This window comes from Piliocolobus tephrosceles, chromosome 2, assembly GCF_002776525.5.
Source record: "Piliocolobus tephrosceles isolate RC106 chromosome 2, ASM277652v3, whole genome shotgun sequence".
Taxonomy (NCBI): Eukaryota; Metazoa; Chordata; class Mammalia; order Primates; family Cercopithecidae; genus Piliocolobus; species Piliocolobus tephrosceles.
Window position 1 is genome coordinate 83,979,162 of NC_045435.1, and position 22,690 is coordinate 84,001,851.

Below are 22,690 nucleotides of genomic sequence, written 5' to 3' on the forward strand. Positions count from 1 at the left end.
TCTCGGCCTCCCAAAGTGCTGGGATTACAGGCTTGAGCCACCGCGCCTGGCCATCTTGGTTTTTTTAAAGTCTTTCAATAGGTATTGCCTCTAGTGTAATTTTTTTTTTTAATTCCTATTTGTGTCTCAAGCTTAAAGCCTGTAAAACAAATTCCTTTTTAAAGTTACATACTGGACAAAGGGGCTTACCGTTCTACTGCTTCTTTTTTTTTTTTTTTTTTTGAGATGGAGTCTTGCTCATCACCCAGGCTGGAGTGCAGTGGTGTGATCTCAGCTCACTGCAAGCTCCGCCTCCCGGGTTCACGCCATTCTCCTGTCTCAGCCTCCCGAGTAGCTGGGACTACAGGCGCCTGCCAACGCGCCCGGCTAATTTTTTGTATTTTTAGCAGAGACGGGGTTTCACCGTCTTAGCCAGGATGGTCTCGATCTCCTGACCTTGTGATCCACCCACCTCGGCCTCCCGAAGTGCTGGGATTACAGGCGTGAGCCACCGCGCCCGGCTCTACTGTTTCTTAATATTTTTCTGAAATTAACCAATGTAGTTAGATAAACAAAAGCAGTAAAAATATTGACAATAAAGAAGCAAGAAGACAGTAGTGTTGGCTCATACCTGTAATCCTAGAACTTTGGGAGGCCAAGGCAGGTGGATCGCTTGAGTCCAGGATTTTGAGACTAGCCTGGGAATCATAGTGAAACCTTATCGCTACAAAAGTACAAAAATTAGCCAGGCATGGTAGCATAGGCCTGTAGACCCAACTACTTGGACGGCTGAGATGGGGGTATGCCGTGAGCCCAGGAGGTAGAGGCTGCAGTGAACTGTGATTGCACCACTGCACTCCAGCCTGGGCAACAGAGCAAGACCGTCTCAAAGTAAAAAAAGAAAAGCAAGAATACTTTTTTGCAGATAATTGGGGGAAATTAACTGAAAAGGTTTGGAAACAGAAAATTTGGCAAATAGAAATTTTCAAAATCCATATGCAAATGAATAGTCTTCATATATAAACTAATAAGACTTTTGAAAGTAAAGTGAAAGTGTTGAATACACTTTAGCAACTGTTAGAAAAATCTTATGGAAGAAAATATCCATTTCACACTAACAACCAAATACATTAAGAAATAACCTTGGCCGGGTGCGATGGCTCAAGCCTGTAATCCCAGCACTTTGGGAGGCCGAGATGGGCGGATCACGAGGTTAGGAGATTGAGACCATCCTGGCTAACATGGTGAAACCCTGTTTCTACTGAAAAATACAAAAAACCAACCGGGCGAGGCGGCGGGCACCTGTAGTCCCAGCTACTCTGGAGGTTGAGGCAGGAGAATGGCATAAACCCGGGAGGTGGAGCTTGCAAGGAGCTGAGATCGGCCACTGCACCCAAGCCTGGGTGACAGAGCGAGACTCTGTCTCAAAAAAAAAGAAAAAGAAATAACCTTAACAAGGAATATATAGAACCTCTAGGAAAAGAATTTACTGAAGGATGTAAAAGACTTGCATAGATTGATTTTGAAACTTGACAAAATTATTCTAGCATTCTTATTAAGAATAAATATGTGACAGTCTCCAGAAAAGAAGGGGGGAAAAGGGTATGAAAGAGAGCTTTGCCCTTTGACAGTGAACTGAGGGATTTTTTTTTTAATTGAAAAATTAGAGCTTTCCCCTGCCAGATGTATAACATTTTATAAAACTACAGTTACAAAGCAAAATTAAAGCCCAGTACAATGTCACACGCCTGTAATCCCAGCATTTTGAGATGCCAAGACAAGTAGATGAGTTGAAGCCAGGAGTTTCAGACCACCCTGGGCAACATAGCAAGACCTTGCCTCTACAGAAAATTTCTAGAATTTTATTTAATTTAGAAAACAGTTATTTACCTATAATTTTTTTCAATAATAAACTTGGAATAGATGAGGATTTTCTGTGCATTATATAAAACCATTGATCATTGTATTGATTTATGATTGAAAATACAAGGTTAATGAAACAGTCTAGGGACTACTGTTTCTAACACACAAAGAGCTCTTTAGGGTCTGGGGGGAAGGTAGCACTACAAAAATGAGCAGAGGCCCAAATAGATAATTTACAGAAAGAAGGCAGCAAAAAACATGTATTAGTTAACCTAATAGTTTGTATAATACCTAACAGGATGGCGAGAGTTGAAAAGACTGATAGTATGTGGTACAGGATGAAACCACACACACTTTTCTCCTATTGGTGTCTTTTTTTTTTTTTTATTGAGATGGAGTCTCACTGTTGCCCAGACTGAAGTGCAGTGGTGTGATCTCAGCTCACTGTAACCTCCACCTCTTGGGTTCAAGTGATTCTGCTGCCTCACCTTTCTGAGTAGCTGGGATTGCAGGCATGCACTGCCCCCCTAATTTTTGTATTTTTCATAGAGACAAGGTTTCACCATGTTGGCCAGGCTGGTCACAAACTCCTGACCTCTGATGATCTGCCTGCCTTGGCCTCCCAAAGTGCTGGTATTACAGGCGTGAGCCACCACCCCCGGCCTTTTTTTTTTTTTTTTTTTTTTTTTGGAGACAGAGTCTCGCTCTGTCCCCCAGGCTGGAGTTCAGTGGTTTGATCTTGGCTCGCTGCAAGCTCCAACTCCCGGGTTCACACCATTGTCCTGCCTCAGCCTCCCAAGTAGCTGGAACCACAGGCACCTGCCACCATGCCTGGCTAATTTTTTGTATTTTTAGTAGAGACGGGGTTTCACCATGTTAGCCAGGATGGTCTCGATCTCCTGACCTCGATCCACCCGCCTCAGCCTCCCAAAGTGCTGGGATTACAGGTGTGAGCCACCACGCCCGGCCCGGTGTCTTGGACCTAGCAGTTTGATGGCAAAGAGTAGGCTCCAGTGGTAGTTCTCAAACCGGTGCTCCAAAAGATTCTCCTTAAGATGCGACATCATGGGGCCAGGAAAGAATGTGATATTTTTTGTATTTTATCAGTATGGGAATGTGTGGGAATCATAAAATATTTTAAAAGAATTATCTGGCTGGGCGCAGTGGCTAACACCTGTAATCCCAGCACTTTGGGAGGCCGAGGAGGTTGGCTTGGTGGCAGGTACCTATAATCCCAGCTACTTGGGAGGCTGAGGCAGGAGAATCACTTGAACCCAGGAAGTGGAGGCTGCAGTGAGCTGAAATCACACCACTGCCTTCCAGCCTAGGTAACAGAGCAAGACTCCGTCTCAAAAAAAAAAAAAAATTACCAGTGGAAGTCAGCATGATAATTAACTTAGATTCCTTATCTGGTATTTAGAAGTCTCTAGGAACTCTCTGTATATGAATTACTTGGTCTTTTTGGTCTCATATCTTTATTTCAGTATTACATGACCAAGACACGTCATTCAGGAACTTTTTTTTTTTTGGAAATGGAGTCTCTCTCTGTCGCCCAGGCTGGAGTGCAGTGGCACAATCTCAGCACACTGTAGCCTCCACCTCCCAGGTTCAAGTGATTCTCCTGTCTTAGCCTCCCGAATAGCTGGGACTACAGGCGCCCGCCACCTTGCCTGGCTAGTTTTTTGTATTTTTTAGTAGAGATGGGGTTTCACCGTGTTAGCCAGGATGGTCTCGATCTCCTGACCTCTTGATCCGCCTGTCTTGGCCTCCCAAAGTGCTGGGATTACAGGCTTGAGCCACCGCGCCCGGCCTACACAGCTAATTTTTAAATTGTTTTGGAAATGAGGTCTCACTGTATTGCCCAGGCTGGTGTTGAACTCCTGGCTCAAGCAATCCTTCCACCTTCTCCTCACAGTGTGCTGGAGTTATGACATAAGCCACTGTGCCTGGCCTAAATCTATCAATTGTTAATGTTAAGACATTAAGGGAGCCCAGTAAATGTGATAGAGAGGAAGCTTGTGTAGAATTTGCCGCTTACACTGTAGTAATGCATGAATGAGTCTGCTTTTAAATACTGATAAATCCTCTCCAGTTTTTTTGTTTGTTTGTTTCTAAAGGCAATGAGAATTGAGAGCAGGAGGGAGACAGGATAAAAGCATCTTAGAATAAGATTTTTTAATGAAGATTAACTAGAAATTTAAAATAAAATAGGTACTTATTAATACTTTATTTCAGTAATCTAATTTTTTTGTTTCCTAGCCTGCTTCAAAGTTTCTGTTTTTGTATTTTTGTTTGTTTTAATTTACTTTTTTTTTTTTTTTTTTTTTGAGACAGAGTCTTGCTCTGTCGCCCAGGCTGGAGTACAATGGCGTGATCCTAGCTCACTGTAACCTCGACCTCCTGAGCTCAAGTGATTTACTCACCTCAGTCTTCTGAGGCATGCGCTACCATGTCTGACTAATTTTTTATTTTAATTTCTTTTTTTAGTTGAGACAAGATCTCACTATGTTGCCCAGGCTGGTCTGAAACTCTTGGGCTCAAGTGATCATCCTGCCTTGGTCTCCCAAAATGCTGGAATTACAGGTGTGAGCCACATAACCAAGGGTTGTTTTTTCTTTTAAGTTGATGTGAAAGAAAAGTCTGCTTTCATTTCTTACCTTCTCTATTCCTTGATTATCAGCTACCTTTCTTCAGCCAGTTTTCTTTACAACAGGAAAAAGAAGATGTCCCTGTAGAAATGTCCAATGGTGAACCAGGGTGCCACTACTTTGAGCAGCTCCATTACAATGACATGTGGCTGAAGGTTGGCGACTGTGTCTTCATCAAGTCCCATGGCCTGGTGCGTCCTCGTGTGGGCAGGTAAGTGTCATTGAAATAGGAAAGATGAGGTTGAATCTGAGAAATTTGGAACCAGTAGAAATTAATCACCCTTTGGATGAAGGCAAAAGTCCTTCCCCTGGTAGTTTCTCCAGCTGCTTTCTCACACCACATTCCCCTCCAACCACACTTTCTTCTTTAAATTATCCCTCTGGGCTCTTTTGTTTTCTTCCACTATTTACAGAACTCTCAGCTCAGAAATCTCCCTGCCTACTTCATATGGTAAACTACTTGACCATACATTTGAAGTGACACTTCCTTAAAAGGAAGTCTTTCCTGTTCACTGCAGAGTGGGTTAAGTCTCCCTTTTGCACACTCTCAAAGCACCACATATTTCCTTCTCCTTAGCGTATATATCATATATTGGTGTTCATTGTGTTATTGTCAGGTTTCACCCTTGTAGTCCCTGCTCAAATCATAGTGCATGAAACATAGTAGGGGCTCAGATACTTGATGAACAAGTAAATGATAAAAGGATGACAGTATGGTTGGATGGCGAACAGCAGAGTCTGGTATCAGGTTGGGTAGGAGAGGATAGTGGTTAAGAACAGTAGTTCATTCCCTAAGTCACAGTTCTGTTAGTTGTATGTCCTTAGGTGAATGATTTACCCCTCCGGGCTTCAGTTTCCTTATCATATCTGTTCATCATTCAGTAAGCATTTATTCTACCTACTGTTTACCAAGCTCTGAGGATACATTAGTTAATAAAACAGAGAAATACTCTTAGTCCTGGGGAGCTTTTTTCTAGTATGAAGACAAACAATAAACATCTTGAATAAGTAAAGTGTATAGTATGTTAGATCATAATACATGCTATAGAAAAAATAGAGCAGAACAAGGGGAGAAGAGGGTCCCATGGTCAGAGCAGGAATAATGGTTTATATAGGCCTCACTGAGAAGTTGGCAGCTGAACCAACACTTGAAGAAACTGAGAAAGTGAATAATGTGAATATACAGGGAGAAAAGATTCCAGGAAGTGGGAACAGCCAGGGAACACCTGAGGGAGAAGCATGCCAGGCCTGTTTGTTGCTAGGAGAGTGAGCCATTCATGAGTTAGTAAGAGGTAAGTGCCAGGGGTAGGGTACATATCACATAGGGCCTCAGAGACCATTATAGGGATTTGGGTTTTTACTGAGTTACATGGAGTGCCATCCGATTGTTTCAAGCGCAGTGTGACATTTGATTTAGATCTTAATAGGATTGCTCTGCCTATTGGTTGTTGAGAATAGACTGTAAAAAGTCAAGGTAGAAGCAAGGAGATCCACCACCTAGGATGCTATTGCAATAATCCAGGCAAGAACGATCATGCTTCAGACCAGGGTGATTGCAAAAGATAGTATTTTGAAGGTCAAATTAATAGTATTCTTGATAAATGGAGTGTGGGGTCTGAGAAAGATTAAAAAGTCAAGGGTGACTCCTATGTGTAAGCCTGAGAAACTGGAAGGGTGCAGTTACCATTAACTGAAATAAGTGTGATACTTCATGTCAGGAATCACGATAATATGGAGCAATAATAATGTCAACTCTATGGGTTAGTTGTCAACAATAATGACTTTCATCAAATTCTCAAGGGGTGAAGGGGCACTAGATCCCTTTTTTTTTTTTTTTTTTTTTTTTTTGAGACAGTGTCTGGTTCTGTCACCTAGGCTGGAGTGCAGTGGCATGATCTCAGCTCACTGCAACATCCACCTCCTGGGCTCAAGCCATCTTCCCACCTCAGCCTCCCAAGTAGCTGGGACTATAGGTGCATACTGCCACGGCTAGCTCATTTTTGTATTTTTGGTGGAGATGGGGTTTCACCATGTTTTCCAGGCTGGTCTTGAACTCCTGAGTAATTTGCCCACCTTGGCCTCCCAGAGTGCTGGGATTACAGGTGTGAGCCACTGTGCCCAGCAAGGGGTATTAGATCTTGACCTTCAAAAAGATTATAAACCACTGTCTTAAAGGAATGTCTACCACTCATGTGATCTGACCCCAAATATTGATGGTTTATGTCTTTGTTTGGTTCACAAGTCCAATGACAAATGCTTAGTTCTGTTTTCATCATGAACGTCTCAGGAAGAAAACATGATCATTAGATGAAGCTATTAAGTTTTGTGCCTTGATATTACGTTAAAATTTTTTTTTCTCTTGGACAAATAGCCAAAGGTTCCTTTCTCTTTTTCTAAGTATCTTTCATGTGTTTAATGAGGGAAAAATTAATGAATTTGTCTTACCAAAACAGCCAGTGAAACTCCTCTGAATGGTACACATTACTAACTTTTTGGTTAATGGAATTTTTGTTAGATTAATCCTTCAAGAAGGAAACTATTTTAATGTAATTTATATATTTTTCTCCCCAAGAATTGAAAAAGTATGGGTTCGAGATGGAGCTGCATATTTTTATGGCCCCATCTTCATTCACCCAGAAGAAACGGAGCATGAGCCCACAAAAATGTTCTACAAAAAAGAAGTATTTCTGAGTAATCTGGAAGAAACCTGCCCCATGACATGTATTCTCGGTAGGTATTTGTGCTTTTTTATTTAATAGTGTTTATTCCATCAAAATTGATTGAATACTACTACTGTGCTAGGCACTGTCCTAGGTGTTAGGTATACAGCAGCGCCCAAATCTAAATCTCTGTTCTCTTATGTTGGGGAGTCAGTAAATAAATTAAAAAATAAATGTATAGAATATCAGGTGGTAATTAGGGCACAACCAAACCTCTCACCTCAGCCTTCCGAGTAGCTGGGATGATAGCCATGCCACCACCGCACTGAGCTAATTTTTGAAGGATAGTTTTCCTAGATACAGAATTCTCCATTGATAGTTTTTTTGTTCTTGTCTTTCATCAAGTTTGGGGAGTTTTTGGCCATTTCTTCAAATATTCTTTCTGCTCCTTTCTCTGCTTCCTTCTGGAACTCCCATTATACTTACGTTGGTACATTTAATGGTGCCTCACAGGTCTCTCAGACTCCTCATTTTTCTTTACCTTTTTGTCCTTTCTGCTCCTCAGACTGGATAACTTCAAATGACCTGTCTTCAGGTGCCTTCATTCTCTGCCTCCTCAAATCTTCTGTTGAACCCCTCTAATAAATTTTTCGTTTCAGTTACTGTACTTTTCAGCCCCAGAATTTAGTTTTTGTAATTTGTCTCTTCATTTATATTCACTATTTGCTATGACATTTTACTGGTTTCCTTTAGACCTTTGAGTATATTTAAGACAGTTGATTTAAGGCCAGGCACAATGGCTCACACCTGTAATCCCAGCACTTTGGGAGGCCGAGGCGGGTGGATCACCTAGGGTCGAGAGTTTGAGAACAACCTGCCAACATGGTGAAACCTTGTCTCTGCTAAGAAAAAAAAAAAAAAATTAGCTGGTCATGGTGGCACATGTCTGTAATCCCAGTTACTGTGGAGGGCTGAGGCAGAGGCAGAGGCTGCAGTGAGCCAAGATCATGCCACTGTACTCTAGCCTGGATGACAGAGCGAGACCGTCTCGAAAAAAAAGACAATTGATTTAAAGTCTTTGTTTAGTAAGTCCAGTGTCTGGAATTTCTCAGGGACAATTTCTGTTCATTTTGTTCTTTCCTATGAATGGGCTGTACCTTCTTGTTTCTTTGCATGCCTGATAATTTTTTGTTGAAAACTGCTCATTTTGGGTATTGTAATGTGATAACTCTGGAAATCAGATTCTCCCCGTCCTCAGGCTTTGTTCCTACTACTTGTTATAGGTTATGGTTGTTTGTTCAGTGACTCCTCTAAACTTTGTTTGTTTGTTTGTTTTAAAGATTGTATTTTTGGCTGGGCACAGTGGCTCATGCCTTTAATCCCAGCACTTTGGGAGGCTGACGTTGGCGGATTGCTTGAGCCCAGGAGTTCGAGACCAGCCTGGGCAACATGGCGAAACCCTGTCTCTACAAAATATACAAAAATTATCGAGGTGTGGTGGTCTATACCCATGGTCCCAGTTATTCAGGAGGCTGAGGTGGTAGGATCACCTGAGCCCAGGGAGGTCAAGACTGCAGTGAGCCATGATCATGCCACTGCACTTCAGCCTGGGCAACAGAGTGAGGCCCTGTCTCAAAAAATAAAAGATTGTTGTTGTTATTGTATGTGGTTACTATAGTCTCTGTTCTGTAAGTGATTTGACAGAGGTTTTCGTAAATACTTGAGCCGGGCCGGGCGCGGTGGCTCAAGCCTGTAATCCCAGCACTTTGGGAGGCCGAGACGGGCGGATCACGAGGTCAGGAGATCGACACCATCCTGGCTAATACGGTGAAACCCCGTCTCTACTAAAAAATACAAAAAACTAGCCGGGCGAGGTGGCGGGCGCTTGTAGTCCCAGCTACTCGGGAGGCTGAGGCAGGAGAATGGTGTAAACCCGGGAGGCAGAGCTTGCAGTGAGCTGAGATCCGGCCACTGCACTCCAGCCTGGGCGACAGAGCAAGACTCCGTCTCAAAAAAAAAAAAAAAAAAATACTTGAGCCAATAAAACCACAAAACTCCCAGTCTTCACAGCTGACTTCTCTGTGTATGGTGGAGCACACCTTCAACACTCAGCCATGCAGATTACAACTCTGCTTTGCCTTTACTTCCTATTTATGCAGAGCTTGAAAGTCAGCCAGAAATGAGATCTTAGGGCCTTCTTAGGTGCTTTCTGAGCATGTACGCTATTGTTGGCATGTGTGTGGCCTTCTAGGCTCCCAGGAATGTGTGGAAACTTTTCAAAACCCTATTCCCCAAAGCATCTCACTCCCCATCTTTTCCTCTGAGGCCTTTTGTCCTATCTGCTGTTGGCCCCAACTGATACCCTTTGTCCCAACTGGCAACAGCTGTTTCATTTGACTTTAAATGTGCTGTGATTTGAATGTTTGTGCCCCCTTCAAAATTCATGAGTTAAAATGTAATCCCTAGTGCAACAGTGTTGGTAAGTGGGGCCTTTTAGGAGATGTTTAGGTCATGAGGGCTTGTCCTCATGAATACAATATTGCTTTTATAAAAAGAGCTCATGGCCGGGTGAGGTGGCTCAGGCCTGTAATCCCAGCACTTTGGGAGGCCAAGGCAGGCGGATTACGAGGTCAGGAGATCGAGACCATCCTAGCTAACACGGTGAAACCCTGTCTCTAGTGAAAATACAAAAAATTAGCCAGGCGTGGTGGCGAGCGCCTATAGTCCCAGCTACTTGGGAGGCTGAGGCAGGAGAATGGCGTGAACACAGGAGGTGGAGCTTGTAGTGAGCTGAGACCACGCCACTGCACTCCAGCCTAGGCGACAGAGTGAGACTTTGTCTCAAAAAAAGGGGGGCTCATGTAAATGGGTCTACTCTGTCTGAATGGATTTATTGTCTCTTACACTCTTGCCCTCTGCCTTCTGCCATATGATGATATAGCAAGAAAGCCCTTTCCAGATGCTGGCGCCTTTATCTTGGATTTTCCAGCCTCCAGAACTGTGAGAAAACTGTTCTTTATAAATTACCCAGTCTGTGGTATTCTGTTACAGCAGCACAAACAGACTAAGACAAAATGTTTTTGACAAAAGAACCTTAGACACTTCACCCTGAGAGAATTCCCGGTTAAGCAAAATAAAGGCAAGCACTTTGCATTAGTGTTTAGAAAGCTGCCTGACAGGTCAAAACAGATGACCACAGTTCTTTGGGCATAGAGCTGTTTTGCTTCCTCTATCACCACAATCTTACACCAGGAATAGAGGCTGCCATCTTCAAGGCTGCCACTGAGACGGAAGGTAAGGGATGGAGTGAGGGTAAGTTAAAATGCCACAAAGCTCTCCTGCCAAGTTTCAGTCACTTTTTTTCTTAATTAAGCATTTGCTCGGTTGCTGTAAACCTTGACTATCTTACAGAGTTCCAATAAAGTTTATTCTGCTTTTTTCACTGTTTCTTTGAAGGAATGTCCTTTAGAGCTCACTACTCCTTCATTTTCACTGACATAACTTGGAGTAATTTCTTCCTAAAGATGCCTGTTAGAATGTGTTACATTCTGGCCAGGCATAGTGGCTCGTGCCTGTAATCCCAGCACTTTGGGAGGTTAGGCAGGCAGATCACCTGAGATCAGGAGTTAGAGACCAGCCTGGTCAACGTGGTCAACTTCACCTTGGCCAGGCGCGGTGGCTCGTGCCTGTAATCCCAGCACTTTGGGAGGCCAAGGTGGGCGGATCATGAGGTCAGGAGTTCAAGATCAGCCTGGCCAATATGGTGAAACCCTGTCCCTACTAAAAATACAAAAATTAGCCGGGTGTGGTGGTATGCACCTGTAATCCCAGCTACTAGGGAGGCTGAGGCAGGAGAATCATTTGAACCCGAGAAGTGAAGGTTATAATAAGCCGAGATCAAGCCACTACACTCCAGCCTGGGTGACAGAGCAAGACTCTGTGTAACAAAAAAAGGAAAGAAAGAAAATGTGTTGCATTCTACAGTTTATATACCAGTTTTATATCCAGGATCTCATTTAATTCTCAACATGACCCTGAAAGAAAGATGCTGATATTGTCAGAAAGGTGAAGTTACTACCCAAGGAGTGGGCCAGAACTAAAACCTAGGTTGTCTTTTGAGAATTAAAGGAGGTGCCAGCAATATTAGGTAGGGCGACAGGCATACAATGAAATATAAGTAACTTCATCTTGAGATAAAACCCAAAAGAAAATGCATCTTGTAATCACAAAGTGGGATTTCAGCCTAGCTTGTGGAATTCACTGTCCCCAGCCTCCAAGGAAAAAGGGTTTTGTTATATAAGCTTTAGAGAATGTATAATTTCATTGTATTAACTATAAACACTATTAAATGTAAATCATATTTTTGTACCTTTTTGTCTCTGAAGTAGAAGTTTTGAAGATAATTAGATGAGGTATCATTTTTTCATCTTCCATTACATACATAGAAGGAGACAATCCTGTTTTCCTAACGGTTATGTTCTTTTTTCAGTTTTGTTGAAGATTTGTTTTCATTAACTTAAAAACAGTAATCAAGCCGGGCACAGTGGCTGACACCTGTAATCTGAGCACTTTGGGAGGCTGAGGCAGGTGGATCACTTGAGATCAGGAGTTCAAGACCAGCCGGTCCAACATAGTAAAACCCCATCTCTACTAAAAATACAGAAAAATTAGTCAGTTGTGGTAGCGCATGCCTATAATCCCAGCTACTCAGGCGGCTGAGGGAGGAGAATTGCTTGAACTTGTGAGGGAGAGGTTACAGTGAGCCGAGATCACTCCACTGGACTCTAGCCTGAGTGACAGGGTGACACTCCGTCTCAAAAAAAAAAAAAAGAACTTAAACAGTAATCAGATGGCCACCATCTGGCAGATGGTACCTCTACCCTTAACCCCTTAGGTGATGAAATTTCCAGGAACCTCGGCTCTTGAAATATGCCAATTCCTAATTTATTTGCAGGTTTTGTTCCCTTCACAGTAGATTTTTATAACATTTCATTAATTTGAAAACTGTCCTTAGTAAGGCAAGGAAAATAAAAGATCTAAAGATTTGAAAGGAAAAACAAAAGGGCCATTTTTTTCCCAAAAACATTAGGTATGTAGAAAATCCAAGAGATATTCAGATAAACTATTAAAATTAGTAAATGAAAATATGAAGTAGTTTTTTTTTTTTTTTTTTTTTTTTTTTTGAGACAAGATCTCGTTTTGTTATCCAGACTGGAATGCAATGGTACAATCATAACTCACTGCAGCCTCCAACTCCTAGGTGCAAGCAATACTCCCATCTCAGCCTTCCAAGTAGCTGGGACTACTTCATATTTTCATTTACTAATTTTAATAGTTTATCTGAATATCTCCCACCACTCCCAGCTAATTTTTTTTTTTTAATTTAATTTATTTTTTGTGGAGTTGAGGTCTCCCTGTTGCCCAGGCTGGTCTCAGACTCTTAGCCTCAAGCATCCTCCCTGCTCAGCCTCCCCGAAAGTGCTGGGATTATAGGTGTGAGCCACCTTACCTGACCCCAATATTTCTATTTCTGTATCCGTATCCCATCAGTGAGCAATTAGAAAATTATTACCATTTGCATTCAATACCTAGGAATATATCTTTTTTTTTTTTTTTTTTTTTTTTTTTAAGATGGAGTTTCCCTCTTGTTGCCCAGGCTGGAGTGCAATGGCGCAATCTCAGTTGACCGCCACCTCCACCTCCCGGGTTCAAGCTATTCCCCTGCCTCAGCCTCCTGAGTAGCTGGGACTACAGGCATGTGCCACCACACCAGGATAATTGTTTATATTTTAGTAGAGACGGGGTTTCACCATGTTGGCCAGGATGGTCTTGGTCTCCCGACCTCGTGATCCACCGGCCTCAGCCTCCCAAAGTGCTGGGATTATAGGCATGAGCCACTGCACCTGGCCAATCCTTTTTTTCTTTTTGAGACGGAGTCTCGCTCTGTCGCCCAGGCTGGAGTGCAGTGGCACGATCTCGGCTCACTGCAACCTCCGCCTCCTGGGTTCAAATGATTCTCCTGCCTCAGCCTCCCTAGCAGCTGGACTACAGGCGTGTGCCACCATGCCCAGCTCATTTTTGTATATTTAGTAGAGACAGGGTTTCACCATTTTGGCCAGGATGGTCTTGATCTCTTGACCTCGTGAGGCGCCCGCCTCAGCCTCCCAAAGTGCTGAGATTACAGGGGTGAGCCATGGTGCCCGGCCAAGAACAAATCTTTAAAAGATAGCCAACGTGGTGGCTCACGCCTGTAGTCCCAACACTTTGAGAGGCCAAGGTGGGAGAGTCACTTCAGACCAGGAGTTCAAGACCAGCCTGGACAACAGAATGAAACTCTTTCTACCAACAAGACTAGCCTGGACAACAGAATGAAACTCTTTCTACCAAAAAAAAAAAAAAAACAAAGAAGCAAAGATGTGTAGGGTACCTGCACATGCACACATACACACACAACTATAAGAAAATTATTGAGAAATTGAAGACATAAATATATGAAAGTTATCCATCATATTTATAGCTGGAAAATTCAGTATTATTAAGATATCAGTTCCCCCCAAATTGATCTGTTGGTTCATTGCAGTTCCAATCAAAATCCAGCAGGTCTTGATAATTTTTTAATACTTTATTAAATGAAGTTTTCTAAACTTTCGTCTTTTCCCTGTCTTTCGGGGGGTTGGTCGGAGCCCCAAGTCAGGACACACAGATACCACCTCCATTCCAAAGCCATGAATCACTTTTACTCTTTGGTTGTCAACAGAATTATTATTTTTTCCTAATGTCTATTTTTCCTTCGATAAAATATGGAAAATTGTAATTATCCCTTTTCTGAATTAAAAGGCCTTTGAATTATGTAAATAAAGTGCTGTGTAAGTTCAAAGCAGTGATAGTAATTGTAGCTATTTTAAGCTTTGGAAATATTTCTGACCTGTTTTTCATGTACATGTTTAGTAAGTTGTTAGCTATGAACATTCCTGTTAAGGTCAAGAGCAAACTAGGGATGTTCTGGCTGGGTGCGATGGCTCATACCTGTAATCCCAGCACTTTGCGAGGCCAAGGTGGGCGGATCACCTGAGGTCAGGAATTCGAGACCAGCCTGGTCAACACAGTGAAACTCCATCTCTACTAAAAATATAAAAATTAGCTGGGCGTGGTGGCAGGGGCCTTTAACCCCAGCTACTGGGGAAGCTGAGGCAAGAGAATCACTTGAACTCGGGAGGTGGAGGTTGCAGTGAGCCAAGATTGAGCCACTACACTGCAGCCTAGCGACAGAGCAAGACTCTGTCTCAGAAAAAAAGAAAAGAAAAGAAACAAACAAAATAGGGATGTCCTTATCACACTTATTTAACATTGTTCTAGAGGTATTAGCCAGTGGAGTTAGAAGAAACAGAAGTCTAAAATAAGAAAAGTAAGGAGGTGAAAAATCAAGAGCATCAACTAAGAAATCATGGCAAACAGTGAGAGAAATAAGATAATTGAATATAAATAAATAACAAATCTATTATCTTAAAAGATTCAGTACTAGTAAGATGAAATACCTTAGATAAACTTAACAAGATATATGCCACATCTGTATGAAAAAAGTTTTAAAATGTTATTGAACGAATGCTTGAACAAATTGCAAAGCAATACCATAGGCCTAGATAGGTTTCAATGTCATAAAGATATCTATCCTCCCTAAATTAATCTTTAATATGATCCCATTAGATATACCAGTGGGAATTTGCTTGTGAGGAAGTTGATACTACATGAACTCATTTTAAAAATCATATTGAAGGCCAGGCACAGTGGCTCATACCTGTAATGCCAGCACTTTGGGAGGCCAAGGCAGGCGGATCAAGAGGTCAGGAGATCAAGACCATCCTCAATAACATGGTGAAGCCCTGTCTCTATTAAAAATACAAAAAATTAGCCCAGTGTGGTGGTGGGCACCTGTAGTCCCAGCTTCTTGGGAGACTGAGGCAGGAGAATGGCGTGAACCAGGGAGGCAGAGCTTGCAGTGAGCCGAGATTGCGCCACTGCACTCCGGCCTGGGCAACAGAGCAAGACTCCATCTCAAAAAATTATATATATATATATATATATATTTTTTTTTTTTTTTTTGTTTTTTTTTTTTTTTTTAAAGAAACTTAGAATCGGGCACAGTGGCTCACTCCTGTTATCAATCCCAGCACTTTGGGAGGCCGAGGTGGGTGGATCAATTGAGCCTAGGAGTTTGAGACCAGCCTGGGCAAAATGGCAAAACCCCATTTCTACAGAAAGTACAAAAATTAGCTAAGTGGCACTTGCCTGTAGTCGCAGCTACCTGGGGTGGGGGGCTGAGGTGTGCGGATCGCTTGAGCCCAGGAGATTGAGGCTGCAGTGAGCAGCTGTCATCTTACCACTGCACTCCAGGCTGGGCAACAAAGTGAGACCCTGTCTCAAAAAAAGAAAAACTCAGGAAAATTCTGAAAAGTATAGTGAAAGGGGATCTATCCTTACCAGATATTAAAACTGTAACAATTAAAACTATGTATGAGTAAACAGGTTATTTGAACAAAATAGAAAGTTTAGCAAATATAATATATGGTAAAAGTGGCATATCAGATAAGTGGGGAAAGATGTATTTTTCTCCAAATGGTGTTTGGAAATTCAGTAACCACTTGGAAAAATAAAATTGTAGCCATATCCCACATCTTAACTTCCAGATAGATTCCCAGATGAATTATAAATTTAAATAAACATAAAATTAACAAATATACCAAAAGAAGCCATGGGAAAGAAATTTTATTAATCTCTGACATAAAAGCCAGAACTCATACAATAAAATACTGATAAATTCAACTATATAAAAATGGAAAATATCTATACGACCAAAACTGGCAAAAACAAAAATGACAATCTTGAGAAAATATTTGCAATGTTTATCATAGACAAAGATCTGATTTTCCTTGTAGATGAAGAGCTCCTATAAAGGAATTAGATGAAGATGAATATCCAGCAAGAAAATGGGCAAAGAAGATAAGGGAGAGCAGAAATAAATTACTAGGGCCCAGTGTGATGACTCACGCCTGTAATGCCAGCACTTTGGGAGGCTGAGGTGGGCGGATCAGTTGAGGTCAAGATTTGGAGAGCAGCCTGGCCAGCATGGTGAAACCTTGTCTGTACTAAAACTACAAAAATTAGCTGGACATGTTGGTAGGCATCTGTAGTCCCAGCTACTCGGGAGACTGAAGCAGGAGAATCACTTGAACCCAGGAGGCAGAGGTTGCAGTGAGCCAGAATCGCACCACTGCGCTCCAGCCTGAGTGACAGAGTGAGACTCCATCTTAAAAAAAAAAAAGAAACTACCAGTGATTCTTAAACAAATGAAAATATACCCGGCTGGGCACGGTGGCTCACGCCTGTAATCCCAGCACTTTGGGAGGCAGATCACCTGAGGTCAGGAGTTCGAGACCAGCCTGGCCAACATGGTGAAACCCCATTTCTACTAAAAAAAAAAAAAAAAAAAAAAATTAGCCAGTCATGGTGGCACATGCCTGTAATCCCAGCTACTCGGGAGGCTGAGGCAGGATAATTGCCTGAACCCGGGAGGCAGAGGCTGCTTTGAGCTGAGATCAAAAAAAAAGAAAATATAACCAACCTCAGCCATTAGAGAAATGCCAGTTAAAGCTACCCAGATACTTTTTTTCCTTTCTTTTTCTTTTTCTTTTTCTTCTTCTTTTTTTTTTGAAATTACATATCAAATTGTCAAAGATACAGAAAACGTTTCTCACTAGTTGACAACAACATGAGGAAATGGTATCTACCTACTTTGTGGTAGTCTGTGAATTAGGACATCCTTTATGGAAGGGAATTTGGTAATACTTACAAAAATTTAAAAAGTGTATACATACCCTTTGACTCAGCTTTTATACTTCTAGAAATTTATGCTTCATATGTATTCACCTATGTGCAAATTGATATGTCTTAAATTATTTATTTCAGCATTGTTTAGCATCAGCAGAAGAGCAAACATGGGGAAACAACATAGATATCCATCAACAGGGGACTAGTTGAATAAACCTAGTACATTCATACAAGCCGTGATCTCCAAGACATATTATTTTGTGACAAAATTCAGGTGCAAAACGGTTTTAAGTAATATGCTACCATTTATGGGAGTTTTTTATTGTTTTGTATATGTCATAAAATTCATCATTTTAACTTTTTTTTTTTTTTTTGAGACAGAGTCTTTGCCACCCAGGCTGGAGTCAGCGGCCTTTTTTTTTTTTTTTTTTGACGGGATCTTTTTCTGTTTCCCCGGGTGGAGTCAGTGGTACAGTCTCGGCTGCCCGCAACCTCTGCCTCCCAGGTTCAAGTGATTCTCCTGCCTCAGCCTCCTGAGTAACTGGGATTACAGGTGCATGCCACCACGCCTGGCTAATTTTTGTGTTTTTAGTAGAGACGGGGTTTCGCCATGTTGTTGGTGCTGGTCTCAAACTCCTGACCTCAGGTGATCTGCCCACCTTGGCCTCCCAAAGTGCTAGGATTACCATGCCCAGCCTTAACTATTTTTAAATACACAGTTCAGTGGCTTTAAGTCCACTGACAATACTGTACAGCCATCGCCACTGTTCATTTCTAGAATTTTTTCGTTATCCCAAATAAAAACTTTGTACCCGTTAAACAGCTCTTTATTTTCCCCTTCCCCCTGGCCCTAGGAATCTCTGTTCTACTTTTTGTTCATGAATTTTGGCTATTCTAGATACTGCGTGTAAGTGGAATCATGCAATATTTATCCCTTTGTATCTGGCGTATTTAGCATAATGTTTTCAAGACTTATCCATGTTATACTGTATATCAGAATTTTATTCCTAAGGCTGTATATTCCATTATATGTATACTACATCTGTTAATGGACATGTAGGTTGTTTTCACATTTTAGCTTTTGTGAGTAAAAGTGCTCTTATCAGTGGTGTACAAGTAAGTATTTGATTCTCTGATTTCTTTTAGATACATACCTAGAAATAGAATTGCTAGGTCTTATGGTAACTCAGTGTCTAACTTTTTGGAGCAACTGCCTAACTATTTTCCACAGCAGCTGCACCGTTTTACAGTCCCACCAAGATATAAGGGTTCCATTTTCTTCACATCCTTGCCACCACTTGTTATTTTCTGTTTTGGGTTTTTTTTTAATACAGGCATCTTAATGGAGTGTGAAGTAGTATTTCATTGTGTTTTGATTTGCATTTCCCTAATGATGAATGATGTTAAGCATTGTTTCATGTGCCTTTGGACATTTGTATGTCTTTTTTTAGAGACATGTCAATTTATATCTTTTGCACATTTTTTAATTGGATTATGTATTTGTCTTAATGTTGAGTTGTAGAAATATATATTCTATATACTAGACTCTTACTAGATATATGATTTGCAAATATTTTCTTCTATGGCTTATCTTTTCACTTTTTTTATAGTATCCTTTGGAGCACAGAAGTTCTTGATTTTGATAAAACCCTTTTTTTTTTTTTTTTTTTGAGACTGAGTCTCGCTCTGTTGCCCAGGCTGGAGTGCAGTGGGGTGCTCTTGGCTCACTGCAGCCTCTGCCTCCCGGGTTCAAGCAATTCTCCTGCCTTAACCTCCCGAGTAGCTGGGCTTACAGGATCGTACCACCACGCCCAGCTAATTTTTTTGTGTTTTTAGTAGAGACGAAGTTTCATCATGTTGGTCAGGCTGGTCTCGAACTCCTGACCTCAGGTGATCCACCCGCCTTGGCCTCCCAAAGGGCTGGGATTACAGACGTGAGCCAGTGCACCCGGCCCATTTTGAATTAATTTTTTTTTTTTTTTAGACGGAGTCTTGCTCCTTCGCTCAGGCTGGAGTGCAGTGGCATCATCTTAGCTCTCTGCAACCTCCGCCTCCCAGGTTCAAGCAATTTTCCTGCCTCAGCCTCCTGAGTAGCTGGGACTACAGGTGCACGCCACCACGCCCAGCTAATTTTTGTATTTTTAGTAAAGATGGGGTTTCATCATGTTGGCCAAGATGGTCTCGATCTCTTGACCTCATGATTCGCCTGCCTCAACTTCTCCAAAGTACTGGGATTACAGGCATGAACCACTGCACCTGGCCAAATTAATTTTTATATATGATAGGAGGTAGGAATTCAACTGCATTCATATGCAGAAGTGGAAATCCACTTGTCCTGTTACCGTACCATCTGTTGAAAAGAGTATTCTTTCCCCCATTGAATTGTCTTGGAACCCTTGTTAAAAATCACTTGCCCATAAAAGCTCTATTATATTGGTTTATTTCTACACTTTCAGTTCTATTCTGTTGATCTGTATATTCTATCCTTATGCCAGTACATATCGTTTTATGTCTTTTTTCTTTCTTTCTTTCTTTCTTGACATAGGGTCTCACTCTATCACCCAGGCTGGAGTGCAGTAGTGCAATCACAGCTCACGGTAGCCTCAGACTCAGACTTCCCTGACTCAGATGATTCCCACCTCAGCCTCCCAAGTAGCTGGGACTACAGGCATGCACCACCACACCCAGCTAATTTTTTGTATTTTTTGTAGAAATTGGGGGTCTCACTGTGTTGCCTAGGCTGGTCTCAAACTCCTGAGCTCAAGAGATCTGCCCACCTCAGCCTCTCAAAGTGCTGGGATTACAGGTGTAAGCCACCATGCCTAGCCCCTTTCATGTCTTTTAAATGTTTAATTATATGAATGTATTCATCCAAAAATAATAAAACAATTATTAACTATGACCACAGTTTACTCCTTTAATTTCTTCCTAATTTTCTCTTTCAGGAAAGTGTGCTGTGTTGTCATTCAAGGACTTCCTCTCCTGCAGGCCAACTGAAATACCAGAAAATGACATTCTGCTTTGTGAGAGCCGCTACAATGAGAGTGACAAGCAGATGAAGAAATTCAAAGGATTGAAGAGGTTTTCACTCTCTGCTAAAGTGGTAGATGATGAAATTTACTACTTCAGGTAAAGCTTGAAAAACTAAGGAAAAAAGAACACTTCCATTAACTGATACCAATATAGTGTAGTCTAGTGTTTTTAATTTTTTATTAGATCTTAAACTAGAGTAGTAAATATTTCAAATAGAAAATATTTATTCAGGGCCGGGCGCGGTGGCTCAAGCCTGTAATCCCAGCACTTTGGGAGGCCGAGACGGGCGGATCACGAGCTTAGGAGATCGAGACCATCCTGGCTATCACGGTGAAACCCCGTCTCTACTAAAAATACAAAAACTAGCCGGGCGAGGTGGCGGGCGCCTGTAGTCCCAGCTACTCGGGAGGCTGAGGCAGGAGAATGGCGTAAACCCAGGAGGCGGAGCTTGCAGTGAGCTGAGATCCGGCCACTGCACTCCAGTCCGGGCGACAGAGCGAGACTCCGCCTTAAAAAAAAAAAAAAAAGGAAATATTTATTCAGTTAAAGATTAAAGGAAAGACTTCATAATCTGCTGGGACCTGGTAGCTGCTCTAATAGTGCCCTTGGCGTAGACTCCAGTAATTGTGGAATGAGGTAGAAACACTTGGTTCTGGTTTATATCCTGTCTGTTAGGAGATTTCTCAGTTCCACAGATTATGAAAACTCTTTTTGCTGTATATAGGCAACTAGATCCCAACTTTGGACACAATGCTTTTGTGGATATTCAGCATAATTATTTAAAAACAAACATCTCTAAGTAGAAGTAATTTCATAAACACACATTTAAAGTCTTTCCATCTGCCTTTAGAGCATATATTGCAGATTGCAAGAAGTCACTTGTAGTTGTTAAGGTGGAACACTACTTTCCAGCTCATTCTGGAGGGGCATTAGGTGATTTTAGGTTTTTATGTCACTTTTTTCAGAAAACCAATTGTTCCTCAGAAGGAGCCATCACCTTTGTTGGAAAAGAAGATCCAGTTGCTAGAAGCTAAATTTGCCGAGTTAGAAGGTGGAGATGATGATATTGAAGAGATGGGTGAAGAAGATAGTGAGGTCATTGAACCTCCTTCTCTACCTCAACTTCAGACTCCCCTGGCCAGTGAGCTGGACCTCATGCCCTACACACCCCCACAGGTGAAGGTGACAAGTTCCTGGTACTTGTCTTATTACCACCTTTGGTTTGCTGCAGACTCAAAACCAAAGTAAAGTGACATCCAGCCCCTCCATATGTGAGCTTTAACTTAGAATTCTACAGGAAGGAAGTTTTTAATTTGTCAGTGCCATGATTTACTCATTTATTTTTAATTGACAAAAATTATGTCATTATCCCATTAATAATTATATTAATACCATTAATTTAAAATTAATATCTTTAAATTTTCATAGCTATTTTAATGGCAGGCTTAGTCAGAAGACTCTTCCTTGTGCTGAAGAAAAGCAATAAGGAGCAACATCACCCTGTTTGTCTTTAGCTTTTATTACCCATGTCTTTTTAATCTCTCCTTATGTAGGACCTTATCTTTTGGTTGAGGTGATCTCTGTTGGTTTATTTTTTTCTCATTCAGAATTTTTATAAGACATGACCAGGCATGGTGGCTCATGTCTCTAATCCCAGCACTTTGGGAGGCAAAGGCAGGAGGATCATTTGAGCTCAGGAGTTCAAGACCAGATTGGGCAACATAGTGAAATCTCATCTCTACTAAAAACTTTAAAAATTAGTAGGCCGGGCGCGGTGGCTCAAGCCTGTAATCCCAGCACTTTGGGAGGCCGAGACAGGTGGATCACGAGGTCAGGAGATCGAGACCATCCTGGCTAACATGGTGAAACCCCATCTCTACTAAAAAATACAAAAAAAACTAGCCGGGCGAGATGGCGGGCGCCTGTAGTCCCAGCTACTTGGGAGGCTGAGGCAGGAGAATGGCATAAACCTGGGAGACGGAGCTTGCAGTGAGCTGAGATCCCGCCACTGCACTCCAGTCTGGGTGACAGAGCAAGACTCGGTCTCAAAAAAAAAAAAAGTTAGGCATGGTGATACACACCTGTAGTCCCAGCTACTCAGCAGGCTGAGACAGGAGAATCACTTGAGCCTGGGAGATCAAGGCTGCAGTGAGCTATGATTGCACCACTGTACTCCAGCGTGGTGACAGAGCAAGACCCTATATAAAAAAAAAAAAAAAAAGAATTTTCTCAAGACTTAATTGTGAGGTCACCATTACAGACTGCAGCCATGGAATTCAGCAAAACTTTCATTTATTTCTTACATGGTAATAGGTAAGGAAGAGGTGTGTTTTGACCAAGAAAATAGCCAGCTGTGAATCAAACACGTCAGTAAAGCAGTAACTATTGAATCACATGTTCCTGGCTTCTGAAGTTTAAGTACAGTGGCACGGTCTCGGCTCACTGCAAGCACCGCCTCCCTGGTTCACGCCATTCTCCTGCCTCAGCCTCCTGAGTAGCTGGGACTACAGGCACCTGCCACCACGCCTGGCTAACTTTTTGTATTTTTTTTTAGTAGACACGTGTTTCACTGTGTTAGCCAGGATGGTCTCGATCTCTTGACCTCGTGATCCGCCTGCCTCAGCCTCACAGCTGGCTTACAGACGTGAGCCAGCTGGCTTCTGAGATTTTGAGCAGTTAACC

At 41.9% G+C, this 22,690-nt stretch overlaps 1 protein-coding gene across 18 annotated transcripts in view; it reads left to right on the plus strand.

Moving 5' to 3' along the window:
* The window catches only part of PBRM1 (polybromo 1), a 148,964-nt gene that overhangs the window by 109,360 nt on the left and 16,914 nt on the right, over positions 1-22,690 (plus strand). For all 18 annotated transcript variants that reach the window (XM_026447990.2, XM_026447995.2, XM_026447992.2 and 15 more), the window contains 4 exons: positions 4,556-4,701; positions 7,063-7,220; positions 19,921-20,104; positions 20,974-21,184. In XM_026447990.2, the coding sequence (XP_026303775.1) occupies positions 4,556-4,701; positions 7,063-7,220; positions 19,921-20,104; positions 20,974-21,184 (699 nt within the window). The remainder of the gene's footprint in view (positions 1-4,555; positions 4,702-7,062; positions 7,221-19,920; positions 20,105-20,973; positions 21,185-22,690) is intronic.